The sequence below is a fragment of the Pelodiscus sinensis genome, chromosome 17 (assembly GCF_049634645.1).
Source record: "Pelodiscus sinensis isolate JC-2024 chromosome 17, ASM4963464v1, whole genome shotgun sequence".
NCBI lineage: Eukaryota > Metazoa > Chordata > Testudines > Trionychidae > Pelodiscus > Pelodiscus sinensis.
The window spans coordinates 30,632,508-30,649,680 of NC_134727.1; the positions used below are offsets into that span (position 1 = coordinate 30,632,508).

The following is a 17,173-nucleotide window of genomic DNA, read 5'->3' on the forward strand; positions in this document are numbered from 1 at the left end:
GAAGTCTGTCGACAGAAGGTGTTTTGCCTCGTAAAATGAGGTATACCAGCGTCGACAAAACCGCGGAGTTCTGTCGACGTTATGTCGACAGAACTCCGTGGTAGTGTAGACGCTGGTATTGTTTTGTCGACAAAAGTCCACTTTTGTCGACAAAACTAGGTAGTCTAGACACACCCTAAGAAAAGACAAAAAGGAGTTTGAAGAACAGCTAGCCAAAAACTCAAAAAGCAATAGTAAAATGTTTAAGTAATTCAGAAGCAGGAAGCGTGCTAAACAACCAGTGGGACCCTTGGATGAACAAGATGCTAAAGGAGCATTCACAGATGATAAAGTCATTGGGGAGAAGCTAAATGAATTCTTTGCTTCAGACTTCATGGCTGAGGAGATTGGGAGATTTCCAAACCTGAGCCAATCTTTTTAGGTGATAAATCAGAGGAATTGTCTCAGATTGAAGTAAAATTAGGGGTGGTTTTGGAATAAATTGATGAACTTACAGCAACAAGTCACAAGGCCCAAACAGCATTCACCCAAAAGTTCTGAAAGAACTCAAATGGGAAATTGCAGAACTATTAACTGTGGTTTGTAATGTCTCCTTTAAATCAGTTTCCATACCTAATGACTGGAAGATAGCTAACGTGACACCAATATTTAAAAGGGGCTCTAGATGTGATCCTAGTAATTACAGATGGATAAGCCTAACCCAACACTGGGAAATTAGTTGAAACTATAGTAAAGAATAAAATTGCCAGACACATAGATGAACATAATTTGTTGGGGAAAAGTCAACATGGTTTCTGTAAAAGGAAATCATGCCTTACTAATCTACTAGAGTTCTCTGAGGGGGTCAACAAACATGTGGACAAGGGGGATCCAGTGAATATAGTATATTTAGATTTCCAGAAAACCTTTAACAAGGTCCCTCACCAAAGGCTCTTAAGTAAAGTAAGTTGTCATGGTATAAGAGAGAAAGTCCCTTCATGGATTGATAAGTGGTTAAAAGACAAAAAACAAAGGGTAGGAATAAATGGTCAGTTTTCAGAGTGGAGAGAAGTAATCAGTGGGGTCCCTCAAGGGTCTGTCCTGGGACCAATGCTATTCAATTTATTTATAAATGATCTAGAGAAAGGAGTACCAAACTGTTCAAGATATTTAAGACCAAAGCAGACTGTGAAGAGCTTCAAAAAGAACTCACCAAGCTAAGGGATTGGGCAACAAAATGGCAAATGAAATCTAGTGTTGATCAATGTAAAGTAATGCAGCAGGTTTAAAACAAACAAAAGGAAGTTTTTCTTCACCCAGCACAGTCAACCTGTGGAACTCCTTGCCAGAGGATGTTGTGAAGACTAGGACTTTAACAGGGTTCAAAAAAGAGCTAGATAGATTTGTGGAGGTTAGGTCCATCGATGGCTATTACCCAGGATGAGTAGAAATGGTGTCCCTAGCCTTGGTTTTTCTGGAGGTAGGTGACAGGGGTGGGAATCATGTGAGGATTACATGTTCTGTTCCTCCCTCTGGGGCATCTGGTATTGGCCACTGTTGGCAGACAGGATACTAGGCTGGATGGACCTTTGGTCTGACCCAGTAGGGCCTTTCTTATGTTCTTATGTCCCTGACCCCCATATGCCATTGCCCCAACCCTAGTCCCACTACCAGGGCTGCCACTGCCTCCACCTCAGCCCTGCCATCATGGCTGCTGCTGTCCTAGCTGCAGCTCTGCCACTGGGGCTCCAGTGCTGGGGCTCCAGCGCTTGTCCCAGCCCTGCTGCCACCAGCCCCCTGCCACACCACAGCTGTTGCTATACCAGAATCTCCTGGTTTTTGGAGGTCCAACCCATACTGAATGGCACATTTTGAAATGTGTTCCTGAATACTATACAAAATATTCAGTATATTTGCTGATTGTGACACAAATGGCTCTTCTATACAATCCAACAGAGATTCATTTCCAAATCTAAAAGAATATTTGCAGAAACCACTTCCTGCTATTGGCTCAGCTCAGTTTCGTTGGATGGTGGGCTTTAGTATTGTGCAGTTATTGAGGGAAGAGAAACCTAGTCACTCAATCGTGGATTTAAAAATAGCCATTGTTCAACATAAGAATTTCACTAAGCATATCCCGGGGTTGAGAAACCTCCCAGCAACTCCTCCTGAACGAGCCCCCACTTGAAGAACCAACGGACACGGGTCATCTGCAGGTGGGATTGGACTTAGGACCCTAGGGGCTATAGTCATGAGCCTCTACCACATGAGCATGGGCAGTGCGTGAAGTAAAGCAGGGGGATGCAAGCTCGCCCCAGCCCCGCCTCCTACCCCACCCCTTCTGCCCACCCCGAAAACCCCAGTGAGGTTGGGGAGTGCATGGCCCCAGCCTCCACACCCAGCTCCACTGGGAGGGAGCGGGTGCCCATGGCCCCAGCCTCCTGAGCCCCAGAGCTCGCGGAGTGCGAGTGCTTGGGGGCAGCAACACTCCACTCCCGATACACGATAGGTGTTCTGGGGGTGGAGTGTGGGCGGGGCCATGGCTGGCAGCTTGGGAAGGCAATGTCTTCCCCCAGCTAGCATACCTGCCACTCCTGCACATGAGCTAAAAGCCAACTGGCTCTTAGCTAAGGGTAAGGGTGAAGAAGAGACCACAGGAGGGTAGAAACAAGTCTGCGCCCATTAATGTCCCTTCCAATCTAACTGTTTCAGGGAAGGAATAGGCAAACTCATATTACTTCAGGCTCCACAGAGACCTAAGTTCTAGGTTGTGAGTGTAGCAGTACAAGGGAGGGGAGAGTCTGCCCTCTGATTCACTTGTCGGCTTACATAGTCCAGGTAGCAATCTAGCCCTTAATATTTTATATTCAAAACTAATTAACTTCTCTTTCTAAAACTGCTTTATGGTGTAATTATAAAGTCCCCAGATGTACCGATAATTGAATTCTATACATAGTTATTTTTCATGCTTTGGCCTGTTGAGAAAACAACGCTCAGCTTTTTTAGCCCTCTACTTGCCTTGTGAAATGCTCTTCAAGCACACCGTGATTTAATTAAGTACCCCCAGGATGCTTACAAGCTCAGAATTTCTCTCAAGGGTTCTGTTCTCCATTTTGTATGCCACAGGAGTGGAGAACAGATACCTGCATATTTATCTACAGAGTTATAAACACTCTTTGTTCAGATTATCTGTAAGGGAAAAATATCCACAAATCCAATCAAATTTTAATCCAGACTGGTGCTGCTTGCTTCACATGAAGTCTTATAGAAAGCAACATGAGCTTTAATTTTGAATACTGCTGCTGTTTCCTTGTTCCCATGGCTAGTTCACTTTTAATCTTTGTCAATGTTTAGTCTACAAAACAGTGGAAAATAGGAAGAGATTTTCATGGTAGGTCCTGACCCAACAGCCATTTTATATCCACTTTAATGGAAGTTGGACAAGATTCTACCCCTACTTTCAAAAGTTACTGCCACATCTGTACATGTGGGCTCAGATAGTCAAAAATGACTATGGGATTTAGTCAGAAGGGACTAGAGATAGTAGATAAATCCCCTAGCTGTCTTTGAACATCTGAACTGTAAATCCTGTGTGCAAATATCTCAAGGAAGGAACTATTTTAGACAGCCATTTTTGAAACCTGGGCCCAATGTGAAGGTTGGCTTGAAAAATTATAATTGCTCTGACAGTGCCATAGGCTATGCTCAGATACCTAAGGTTATGTCTACACTTCGAGCTAAGGGTGTGATTTCCATGTCATGCACATATGCTCACACTAGCTGTCAATTTTCTGTGCTGTTATGTAGCTCTAATTTCCCCCTAAAATGTCTTCTAAGAGCCCAGTAAGCAGTAGAGGTGCTGGTAATGCTGAAAAGCGTAAGCATGATTTTTATGCTTTATCTACCTATTTCCTTGCACCAATACAGTACATTTGTGTAAAAATGCAAACACTTTGATAAGCCTTGGCTAGGCGTAGGCTTAGGTAGGGTGTGTTTGTACAGTTATACATCACTAAGCAGCATTGCAAGGATTGTTCCCTTTATTCACCTTGGTGAAATCCAAATAAAATAAAAATTAAAAAAAGAGACCCACTTGCTATAATATTGACCTCCTGTGGTTCGGCAAATGTGGCTTCCTACTAGCATCACAGCTAACAGTAACAGGACATTTCTGTTGCCATTTGCAATGACTGGCCAAGCATGGGAACTAAACTGAGCCGTCTTTCCGCAGCTGGTGTTTCTTCAGGAGCTGAGCTGAGGGATGTGAGAGTAGTGGAGTCCCAGCGTGCACTTTTCATCATCACTATCCAAGCTGGAACTGATTTGTGAGTAAACAGCAAAATTCATCTCACCAGGCTCTCACCCTGGGACTTTTTGCAAGCTCTAAATTAACTTGAAAAAAATATTGAAACCACATGTTAAAGATCCTCCCCATCTCGCTCCTCGGTAATCTGCAGCAATCATTTTTTCTGCTACAAGATAATAGCAACAACATGACACTGGGTAAAAGTGATTTTTCCTTTAAAAAAAAAGACATCGCAATGTAACGGCCTCAGGCAAGCATGGAGAGAAGTGGCTCAATAATGCGCCTAGGGACAATCATGGATACTCCCACGCTCTTTCCACTTATACTTTATAAGATCAGAAGCCCTCCTTCTGTGCTTAGAACTCACAAACTGTACGCTGGGGGCCCACTCAGTGATGGCGATCCAGCCAAGAAAATGGCTGTAATTGCCTCTTACATTTAAATCACAATAAAAAGAGCCCGACAAAGCACCCAGCAGTCCATGCCAAGTATATCATTTAATGGGGTTAGAGGGCTGCCCGGTCCAGGACTTTCACTACAGCTGAGAAACATGCTGTCAGGAGTGAGGATGCAAAGGAGCCTTTTGTGGAACCCCGGTCTTGACCTAGTAACCATGACCATGCGGAGCTAGTCCAACCAGCATTAATTACAGCAGCCAGGAGACTGCCTAAATTAATGCAAATTGTTAATGGCCTCAGGGGACCCTGGTGACAGCCAGAGGTTTCTCCTGCCATTCTCCCTTTCCCTGGTTATGTTGTCTATGCTGAGCACATAAAAGTTGCAATATCTACTTATCTTAGGAAGACTGACTTTAGGGACAGGGTCAGTGGCAAAGTGACTCCAGCAGAGAGCAGAACATGGCCCTGATCCTTCATTTGTATAAATTAAAGTCCAGGCAATACCAGGGGAGTTTAAAATATCAATTCCCTTAACAACTTTACTACAATCATGTTATAGAAGCTAAACATTGCACAGCAGATTAGGAGGGGAAAAAAAACTATGAGAATGGAATTGTTAGTGGAAAAATATTGGGCTAGACAGTATAGGAAATCTTCCTGTAATATTTGCACTCGCAATTTTGCACTTGCATTTGTTAGCAGGAGATGTGCATTTAATTGTGACTATAAATATTAGAATTTAGGGGCCAGCTGGTGCAAATTGGTGAGGTTCCATTGACCTTTGCACTGATTTACCCTTCTTGTGGATATAGTCCTGGCTGTCTAATTACTTGATTTACTGTTGCAAATGTCACTGGCACCCACAAATCAGGTAGTCAGCCATTTGCAAATGTTTGAACTTACAAGACTCTGTTTCAGACACAAGTTAGATTGTGGATTTGGATCTTTCTGCACATCTGTTCCCTTAATTTTTGAAGATCTGAAAGTATACAAGGCATCAAGTAGAGCAGCAATGGAAGCTAGAGGAGGATGAGCAAAAAAAAAAATACATTTGTGTGTTAACTGAAGTCAAGGAATTGACAATGCTGGCTGAATTAATAAACAAGGATGATCTAGGTGGTGGCTTTGATCGTATGCACAGTAACATTTCAATCAATGTGAATTCAGATCTTACTATACAAGAGTTCTGATTGGTGAGACCTTTCCATACTCTCCGTTGCCATTGTAATTTAATTTGTGTAGCTTGCTCTATGGAATGATCATAGAATACTAGAACAGGAAAGGACCTCGAGAGATCATTAAGTCCAGTCCCCTCCCTCATGGCAGGACCAAGCACCAATTAGATCAGCCTTGATAGAGGTCTGCCCAACCTGCTCTTAACTCCAGTGATGGAGATTCCAGAACTTCTCTAGGCAATTTATTCCAAAATTTAACCACCCTGGGGTAGAGGCATCCACGGTCAGGTGGTCTGTCTGGCTACAGGAGCAGATGGAGGCAACAGAAACAGCGCTTTGCACAGGTGTTGTGCATCTTCCTAACCATACTGGGACTCCCTCTTTCAAACCCCTTTGTCTGCAGTCCCTTGTCCACTTCACTCCCCTGAGTGCTCTGCCTCTGGCTTTTAAAGCCTGCTCCACTAGGTCAGGCCTACCCCCTCGTTAGCCACATGCTGTCAGGAGTGAGGATGCTGATTACAAGGCTGAATGAGGCTGATAAAAAGTAATCACCCGGGGTGATGAGGCTCTCTTTGTTACAAAGGATAGTCAGTGACTCTGAAGAATCTATCTTGAATGCTATCGAGGGAGAATGCAGGGTTCTAAAAGACACCTGCCTTTAGTATGGGATCTCAGGAGAAGAAAAGGAGAGGGTAATCCCAGAGGAGAAAACTGAGTAAACAGAGTTAGGGAAAGAGCCTCCCCAGCCCTGTCTTCCTTCCCCAGCACTGCTCTATCTCCAGGAAGTCTCCTGCTTCCCTGGCAGTCAGGTCCCTCCTGCTCTCTGTCCAATGCAAAAGTCAGTTCTCCCTCTCCCACCAGGAGTCCTTCTTTATATAACCCTCAGCTGGGCCCTCATTAGCAAGAACTGCCTCAGCTGGGGCTTTGCTAGCAGCCCTTGCTCAGGGCTGGGGTTTTGCCCTTAAAGGGCCAGTGCGGGGCAAATGCCCTGTCACAGTCCCCCCACCCTGCACAACAAGCAGAAGGCTCCGGGGACAGCTCTGAGACTCCGGACAGGAACAGCAGGGCAGTGGGAAGAGGGGCAGTTGAAGTGCTGGCACTTGACAGTCTCCCAGCCAGACCTGTCAGGATCACCTATCAGAAACTCCAAGATCTACCGGTAGATCGCAATCGACTTGCTGGTGACCACTGCTTTAACAGCACTACTTGCATGAGTAAGAAAAAACAAGATGCTGCCTGTAGGGGTGTGTCTAGACTTTAGGGTTTTGTCGACAAAAGTGGACTTTTGTCGACAAAACTATACCTGCGTCTACACTACCGCCAAATTCTGTCGACAGAACGTCCACACAACTCGGCAGTTTTGTCAACGGTGGTAATCTTCATTCTACGAGGAGTAATGCCTTTTGTTGACAGAGTTCTGTCGACAGAAGGCGTTATTGCATCTACACTGTCCTTTACGTCTACACTCTCATGTTGACAAAGCGGCTTGCTTTGTCTACAGAACTGGCTGTAGCCTAGACGCTCTTTGTTGACAGAAGATTTGTCGACAGTATCTGTCAACAAAGCCTTTGTCGACAAAAGCCTGTAGTCTAGACGTACCCTAGGTGAGCGCAGATTTTTTCCTATTATAACTAAAGGCTCCAATGCCAGTTGGAAGGGTCCAGGGCTCCGGCTGCCATAGTAAAAGCAGAAATGGCTGGGAGCCCCAGGCCCCCTTTGAATCACCAAGCCCCGAAGCAACTGCCCTCTTTGCTCCCCCCATCAGAGGGCCTGGAAACCTGCATATAAAACTGTGCATAAACATCCCACGTGACTCAGACCTCCACTTCTACGTTTTATAAACTTCCAAAACCCACATTGGTAACGATTTCTTCCTTTCCAGGCTAGTGGCCAAGTCCTTTCATGGAACTAAAGCTTCAGTGCAGCCTTCCACATTTGCCGCCTCTAGTTTATGTGTCTTTTCTGTACAAACAGCCAGCTGAACATTTTTCTTGCATTTATTCTGATTTTTCAAGATTCAGTACTATGGTTTCAGGACCATGCGGCCGCATCTCAAAGCACTTTCTCTTCCCTTAACTGTCACCAGGAAGCTTTTTTGTAAGACATTGGAGCTGCAGAAACCTAAGGACATTCGTGGAACACAAAATCAGTCCGATCCCATTATAGTGCTGTCTCAGACATGTCCTTTTTCAGGCCTTATTTATCAATGCACCTTGCAAGGCAGACACTTTTAATATCACCTGCAACAGTGCTGGATCCATCCCATTTGCATTTCTTATCCCCGGATTACGTACAAGATAGGGACTGTAGGTTTGTTCTTAAGTTGAATTTGTATGTAAGTCGGAACTGGTACATATCGTAGGGGAAACTCTAGCCAGACATTTCTCCAGAGCTCAGTTTTATTCTCTCACACCTCACTTCCCTCAGTCCTTTCTTCTCAAGCTGAGGTGTCTGCTGAGAAAAGCCGCTCCGCGTCTCCCTGGTCTGCTGGGTGGGGTGCTAGCTTCGCGTCTCCCTGGTCTGCTGGGTGGGGCGCTAGCTTCGCGTCTCCCTGGTCTGCTAGGGGGAAAAGCAGCTAGTGCGGGGTTGTCTCACCCTGTTTGTAAGTAGGGATCTGATGTAAGTCGGATCCATGTAACCCGGGGACTGCCTGTACTTCTATTGACTTCAGTTGTGCTACACTGATTTACATCAACTGAATATCTGGGCCAACATATGTATTACTACTCTCCCCGAAGGACCACGTACTTGCCCTCAAAGCAAAGTAAGATTGATGACGAGGGACAACAGAGACCAACCAAGACTACTGATGAGAGACAAGGTCAGGGGAGGCACACACTTCCTTCCCTGCTGGAGTATGTTTCTTGTTACAGGAAAACCACTGGACCGAGAGGATCTAGGACTGAAGAGGACCTAGGACACATCACGTCCCGGGGCATGCCCTACCCATGAGCCTATGCACTTTGTCAGAGCTAAGACTCTTTTCACTTTGTGGAGGGTACCCCTGAGGACATTTATAGACTGAGTTTTAAAAACCCTCACACCTTCATCTGGGACAAAGAGGGTTACACTTACTGCTTTTAATGTACAGGACTATGTAGCACTTTAAAGACTAACAAGATGGTTTATTAGATGATGAGCTTTTGTGGGCCAGACCCACTTCCTCAGATCAAATAGTGGGTCTGGCCCACGAAAGCTCATCATCTAATAAACCATCTTGTTAGTCTTTAAAGTGCTACATAGTCCTGTATTTTGTTTCAGCTACACCAGACTAACACAGCTACATTTCTATCACTATTCTGCTTTTAATGTGTTCTGCTTCCTTGTTTCCCCTTAATCCATCATTAACCTCTGTATTTACTTTGCCTTTGTTGTTAATTTGCATATGCCATAACTTTCATTGACACATTCACTCAATAAAACTTTTCTATCTCTTGCCCTATCTGTTTCAATCTACCGCCTGCAAGTCTTCATTCGGATACCTCTTCTCAATCTCTAGGACACAATATAACAACAGATTATCCTGATTTCGCTAGTGAAGCAAACTAAACAAACCTCTAGAGTTCAACAGGGAAAACTGTCCACTTAATAGTGATAATGGAAGGTATGGAAAATGTAATGAATGAGATAAATTCATCCTTAGCAACCAGAGACTGAATTTGTCCTCTCAAACACATGTGTAGGTTCACTTGGACCAAAGAGTAGGTGTTACTCTACAGTGCATGTCTGCCATACATTGCAGTTTGAGTTATTATACTATGTATAATAATGTAAGGTACCTTTGGTAGTGAATTAGGCTGAGAGTTAGCCATGCAGCTCCCATTATTGTAAATGGGAATTGAAAATAAATTCTCATGAAAGGAATACCGCTTTGCTCACCTCCCCTAATTTATTTGACCTCTAACCACAACAGCTGAACCTCATCTATTTTTATTCACTATCAGAAATTAATGGGTCTAAAACCTATTTCAACTTTCAAACTTGTACATCAAATTTTGCAAATCTAAGAGCTTACAAAACCCCAAAATTTAATTTCTGCACAGAGCTATGGGCTAATCTTATGTATAGAATACCATTATTGTATAAAATGCACTTAAAGCAGTGAAAGCTTTGTGAAAAGATCTAAAAATAGGCACATATTTATCATCCCCTTATGTTGTAAATTTCTTCAGAAGAAGGAAAAATAACCTCATGGCTTAATATTTCCCTGCCACCATATTTAAAAGTTAAATTATGCACGTCACTGTCAAGTATGTTCTGCAAAGCAGTGTGCTGCTGAGGATGTATGAATATAATAAACCAGAGGGTAGTGATATTAAATTTTAGATTATTACTACATATAGAAAGTCTTATGTTGGCAACAGAAGGCCAAAGTTGAGTAACAATTCCTTATTCTAAAAAATTTGATATTGAGAACTGTTCTTAACAGCTTGCCTGATTTTGTTACATTTTGCAAATCATTACATGAGTCTAACCAGGACTTTTTTTTATTCAGAAATCAAAAATGTCTTCAATGAATAATCTCACGCTAGTCATAGAATCCTAGAATACTAGAACTGGAAGGGATCTCAAGAGGTCCTCAAGTACAATCCCTGGCCACTCATGTCAGGACCAAACACCATCTTGATCAGGGGTAGGGAACGTAAGGCTTGGGGGCTGGATGCAACAGATTTTTCTGTGGGTCAGCAGCCCCTGACCAAAAAAGTTTCCCTGCCCCTAATCTGTCATCCCTTACAGATGTCTGTCTAACCTGCTCTTAAATAACTCCAGTGATGGAAACTCCACAACTACCTGGGCGATTTATTCCAGTGTTTAACCACCCTGACCATTAGGAAGACTTTCCTAATGTCCAGCCTAAACCTCCCTTGCTGCAATTTAAACACATTGCTTCTTGACCTACCATTAGAGACCAAGGAGAACAATTGTTCTCTCTCCTACTTGTAACACCCTTTTAGATACTTGAAAACTGTTATCATGTCCCCTCTCACTCTTCTCTTTTCTAAACTAAACAAGCCCAATTCTTTCAGTCTTCCCTCATAGCTCATGTTTTCTAGACCTTCCATCATTTTTGTTGCTCTTCTCTGGACCTTCTCCAATTTCTCTACATATTTCTTGAAATGTGGTGCCCAGAAGTGGATACAATACTCTAGTTGAGGACTAATCAGTACAGAGTAGAGTAGAAGAATTCCTTCTTTTGTCTTGTTCACAACATTCCTGTTAATGCATCGCAGAATTAAATTTGCTTTTTTTGCAGCAGTTGACTCATATTTAGCTTGTGGTCCACTATGACCCCTAGATTCCTTTCTGCAGTACTCCTTCCTACACAGTCACTTCCTATTCTGTGTGTGTGAAACTGATTGTTGTTCTTATTTGTCCTTATTGAACTTCATCCTGCTTACTTCAGACTATTTCTCCAGTTTGTGGAGATCATTTTGACTTATGACCCTACTCTCCGAAGCACTTGCAACCCCTCCCAGCTTGGTATCATCTGCAAACTTTATAAATGCACTCTCTATGCCATAAACTAAATTATTCATGTCTCCTGTGGAAAGTGAGGGTTTTGTTTGCCTTCTATCACAAACCCAATTTTGCATTCTGTAAAAAATTTAAATTAGCTTTATTACCTAATACTGTGTCACACCTATAGCATTAATGCAAGAAAACAGGAAATTGAGAAATGAGAAAATGCATAGATTCCTACATTATTCATAGGTTTGCTGCCCCTGAAACCTTGCATGGTTCTGACTCTAGGGGCTAATTTTAAAAATTATGGAAATGGGAATACTTAATCAGTAACGTTTTCTAGGTCTGTCTATGTGATACAGAGGCCCTTCCACAAAGAGACAGGAATGGGAAGCCCATCACATAATGAGTAGAGATGATGGAACATTTCATAGCACCTTATATCCCTTTTGGTCTATGGCTATCTAATAATCTCAGGTGTTTACATAGTATCTTATTTCCTCTTTGTTGTTAACTTCGTGAGGATTCCTTCATGTACTAGACTTTGTCTAGAGCAAGAATGAGGGATGGCATCTTCCTAAACAGGACTGTGGGTTCTGGAAAATATATATTTACAGTTAGCATGGAGAGATTTATCAGAGCTGACAGCCATGTAATGCTGAACGCTTTTGATCCTCCTTAAAATGAAATGACATGCCATTTCCTACTGGATGGAAGGGGGAACACTGAGGAGATACTAATACTGCAAACTATGAGTCTGATCCTGCAATTGTTCCTCATGAAGGCAGTCTCATTGAAATTAATGGAACAGCTTGGCTACGTCTAGACTACATCCCTTTTTCCCTCTATTTCATAGAGGGATAAGGGATCTTTCGGAAAAGGTTTTATTTTCAGCAAGATCAGCGTCTAGACTGGTGCTTTTTTCCGGCAAACCTCAGTGCCAAAAAAAAGCGGCAGCCATTTTTATGCTAATGAAGTAAGGGAGATTTAAATCCCCGCTTCATTAGCAATTGCGATAAGTCTAATTTACATCCCTTTTACGAAAAAGGGATGTAGTCTAGATGTAGCCCTTATGTATGGACTGCTTCCCTAAGTAAGTGTTGCAAGATTTGACCTCACACATATAAATCTTCCTTTTTACATTTTAACAACGTTGTGTTGGAATCAGATGCTGCAATTTCTTAGTTGCGTGGGTAAAAGATTGCAGGATCTGGCTCTTAATTTTATTTCCATGGGGGATCAATCATATTGCCATTATAAGAATGTTTCTAGTTAATTTAGAAGGCAACTCTTGAGAAGATATATAACTCTTGTCACTTCTAATTCAGAGAATGTCTGGTGAGGAATTCTGAAAGTGATACTTGAACACTTGAATGGTTTTTCAAATTAAAAAAAATAATGGATTCCTAGGAGGCATCCTACCCCAATGTACTGAAAACTTAAGACTTTTATTGCATTTATGTTACTGTCCAGAGTTGTAGCTGCATATTAGCCGTAAGTCAGAAAACTTCCATAAACTGGTGACTGGGCCATAGAAATTGAGTTTTTATGGCTAATTTATTTTAGCCTGGAAGATTGCAAATTCTTGGACCATGCTACTGATTTAGCAAAATGTTGCAAATGTCATAGGACATTTACAATCTCATCTTCATAATGGTGATGTTGAGTAATTTGCAGAGATAATTAAGAAGATTCCAATGCAGAAAAATGCAAGAGACTTAGAGGCACTTTTCAGAATTACCTCCCACTCCTCATATAGAGAAGCAGGTCTCATGATTTAAAATGAAGAGTACAATATGTGAAGGACAAAAACTTCTTGATGGACCATCTTTGTAATTTGAAATCAGAGTAGGTATGGTGGATTCTTAATCTGATAAACCAACCTGTATATGTGTCTAAAATACTTATCTGGCCCCCATCACTGTAATTATCTGAGTATCTCATTTTTAGTATATTTATCCTCAAAACAACCAGCAAGGTGGGGAAGCTCTTCCCATTTTACAGAGGGGAACTGAGGCATAAGAGAGACTAAGTGGCTTGCCTAAAGTTACACAGGAAGTCTGCTGAGCAGGCAACTGAAGCTGAGTCTCCCAAGTCCTGAAGTGACACTCTAAGCACTGGGCCATCCACTTCTGTTTGGGAATTATGTATCTAGATTGCTCATGACCAATTAAATTGTCTTCAGCATAAGAGATTTGCTTTTGATGCTAGAAAATCCACTTTTCATCCTTTTCTTCACCCATGAAGTTCTGAGTGGCAATGGTGTGCAATGTACAAGTTCTGGGTAGCTGATGGTTTTCTTACAATATTTTAAGGGGTGTAAATGACCTCAGCTTAGCTTTCAGAACAAGATTGTTATGAGTTTCAGAAGTAGAATGTTACCAATCATGTGTAGTTAACACATTTTAAATACTCTCGATAATACTTTTGTCATACCAATATTCAGAACTGCTGTGTCCTTTCATGTATATATCAATGCCCATGCAAGATAAAACAGTTGCAAAGTAGGAGGTAAAGAGTTGGAATTGGAAATGGAGAAGAATACAAGGCATGAAGTCTTGACATCTCTCTCTCTCTCTCATCAAAATTAGAGATGAATTAATAATTCAGTTATTCAGTTCATTAAATGAACTGAAAAACCCGGGGAAAAATTGATTTGTTTTGACCCCAGACTGGGTTTTCTCTCCCAAATGAATAACCAATAATGTTTTGTTTGAACTGAACAAAATGTTTCAAACTTTGTTCCAAACTGCCATTTCCTAAATGAAATATCAATTCCAATTGACATTGCATTCCTAAAATTTCATTTCAAAGCAAAAACGTTAAATGGTTCATGCTGAAAATGTCAAAATGAAGCTTTTCAATATTTCTGATTTTTTTCTATCAAAAATGTTTGGCTGATTTTCCCCAAACCTTACTAATCATTACACCACATTTATTATTTATTGAAAAAAGTTTTGCCCCGCTGTATTCAAATATGTAGGAATTTAGGAGATAATGACATTGCTGTAAGGACTTAAAATGGATGCTTTGCCTTCACTTTTTTTTAACATACAACATTGTGTTAGTGAAGAGTGGGGGATGAATCATTTTTTCCATTTGTCCTCTTTAACACAGTAAATCATCTAATATGTAAATACTTGAACTTTGCTGCCTGGCTTTCAGAGAAAAACAGCGCTAATTAGATTCTAGAGGATTGCCACTTACAGAAATGGGGAAAAAAATCTCAATTTGAGTTTTTTTCTCATAATGGTAGGAGGACTGAAAGCATTTTTTTCCTCTTAAAAGGCACACTGTATATTCCATATTGCTGATTGAAGCTCTAATTGGATCTAAAGGCTGACCAAGATTTCCTTTAATCTGAGGCTGACCTAGAATTTGATTCCCTGCTTTGAAATTTCAGGATGTTCTTTCTGAACCCTGATTTTTCTGACCAACACTCTTTCATATGTAAAATACATGCCACTCTTAATACGTTGATGTGAAGGAAAACCTTTTAGGTTGAATTACCTTAAATTCAGTTTCAATGTTGGCTAGTCTTGCCAATTCATTACTTAGTTCTAAAGCAGTAAGAACAGGGTCTTCACTGGAAAGAGACAAATAAGCGGCACTTGCTAATCCTTTGTAGGCATTCATTCTCGATCGAGAGTGACTAAAGGAGTCTTTTCTCTGTTTCTCGGCACATTCGTTGCACTTGCAGAAGTAGTCATGGGGCCTTTCTATCCGTGCCCCTTTCAGAAGCAAGATATGAACAATTTCATACTCTTGGCAATGAGCAGCGAGTATTATGGGGGTGATGTCATGAGAAAACCGAGTTCCATCCTCATCATAAGCGTAAAAATCATCATCGCGTAGTTCCTGCTCAAGGGGGCTTAGTGTGAGACGCTGCCCTTGGGCAAAGGCTGGATGGTTCAATATTGCTTCCACAATGCGCACATATCCCTTACTGATGGCCAACAGCAGCGCATCCCCAACTCGAGCCAGGTTCTCCTTTTTCAGAAGGAGCTCAGTCACTTCCAAATGCTCATTCCCCACCGCTAACTGCAAGGCATTTTGTCCCATATAATCAACACAATTAAAGTTCAAGGTTTTGGACTCCTCCAGCATTTTCCGCACCACTGGGATGTTGCCATATTCCGCAGAATCCAGGAAGCGTTCTTCCTCCACGGTTAGGCTGGTGCCCTTCTCGTTAAACATGTAGGCGGGGCCTCGGATAGCCTGCCTCCGGCCTTTCTCCCGCAGGGTTGTGTGCCTTCGATGCATGTTTTTAGAGCTGCTGTTTCCCAACCTGCACAAAGACAGGAAGGAAGCTTGATTATCCTCTCAGCCATTTTTAATCTGAGGTAACCTGAAAATAATGTTGGAAATGTTCCATTGTTATAAGACCTTGTATTGAACATAGTTTAAAATGCATTCAGCATGGTTTAGGATATATGATGAATAATGCAAATTACTTTACTGAAAAGTGTCAAGAACTTAGGCTCCTAAATCACCTCGGCTCTTTTAGAACATTTATCCAAGATGTAACAAGCAAATGAAACAAAAAAGCAAGTGGTGATGCTTTGTTGGCAACACACAATTCATCTTTCATGCCAGTCAGGGTACATCTACACTGCACACTTATTTTGAAATAAGTTATTCTGGAAGAAATACTCCGAAATAGCTTATTTCAAAATAGCACGTCTGCACTACAGAGAAGCCTCAAAATTAGTCTGAGGCAGGCTTCCCTAATGCGGATGTGCTACCTTGATTTAGAGCCCCAGGAGGCACTGGGAAGTAATTCTTTTGAATAGGCCTGGGGAGGAGCTATTTCAAAAGACTAACAGTGGAGCATTCACACTATTGTTATTCCAAAGTAGCTATTTCAGAAAAGGCATTATTCCTCATGGAATGAGGTTTACAGAAGTCAGAATAAGCCATCTGTTATTTTAAATTTATTTCGAAATAACGGAATTGCTGTGTAGATGCTTGGATTTTTATTTCAGAATAACGGCCATTATTCTGAAACAACGCTGCTGTGTAGACGTGCCCTCAGTGATCTAGGGCAGAATATTGCCCACCCAGCATGTGGATACACCACAATTGTTTGTTTGGTGAGAAGTTAGGGGATGGGGGGGGGAGACAATACATTTTCATGGCAGCAAATTTGCTGGGTTGATTTAGTTGTCATTTTTATAGAGCTGACAGCTGTTGGAAGCAGGACAGAGGTTTGGAATGCTAGATGCAGTATTAGCAGGAGCTAGTCCATTATCCAGTCTCCTAATTTTTTAACAATGACCTATTTATTCTTTTAGTTATTATTGCTTTGGGGGATTTTTTGTGTCTTAATTTTTTCTAAAAAACAAAACAAAGAATCAGTCCTAATGTCATTTCCGAGTCCACAAATGGAAACAAATAGTTATTCTGTTGGTAGAAAGAAAGCAAAAGCATAAGAATGGCCATAGGGTCAAGAGCGGTGGCCCACCTACCACATTGTCCTGTCTTCCAACAGTGTCCAGTGCCATTTGCTTCAGAGGGAGTGAACAAAGCAGGGCACTTTAATAAGTGACCCAATCCCTGTTATCCCAGCTCTGCTCCTAGAAGCCAGAAATGTACGGACACCTAGGGTACGTCTAGACTACAGGCTTTTGTCGACAGAAGTTTTGTTGACAGATACTGTCAACAAAACTTCTGTCAACAAAGAGTGTCTAGACTACAGGCAGTTCTGTCGACAAAGCAAGCCACTTTGTCGACATGTCAGTGTAGACGCAAAGGACAGTGTAGATGCAATAACACCTTCTGTCGACAGAACTCTGTCGACAAAAGGCGTTATTCCTCATATGATGAGGCTTACAGATGTTGACAAAACTGCT

The 17,173-nt window shown here is 41.9% G+C and overlaps 1 protein-coding gene across 1 annotated transcript in view; it reads right to left on the reverse strand.

The window, feature by feature from the left end:
* TRPC7 (transient receptor potential cation channel subfamily C member 7) overlaps positions 1–17,173 on the reverse strand; it is a 233,805-nt gene that overhangs the window by 143,301 nt on the left and 73,331 nt on the right. Inside the window, exon 2 of the mRNA XM_075900443.1 lies at positions 14,832–15,609. Within this exon, the coding sequence (XP_075756558.1) occupies positions 14,832–15,584 (753 nt within the window). The 5' untranslated portion in view covers positions 15,585–15,609. The remainder of the gene's footprint in view (positions 1–14,831; positions 15,610–17,173) is intronic.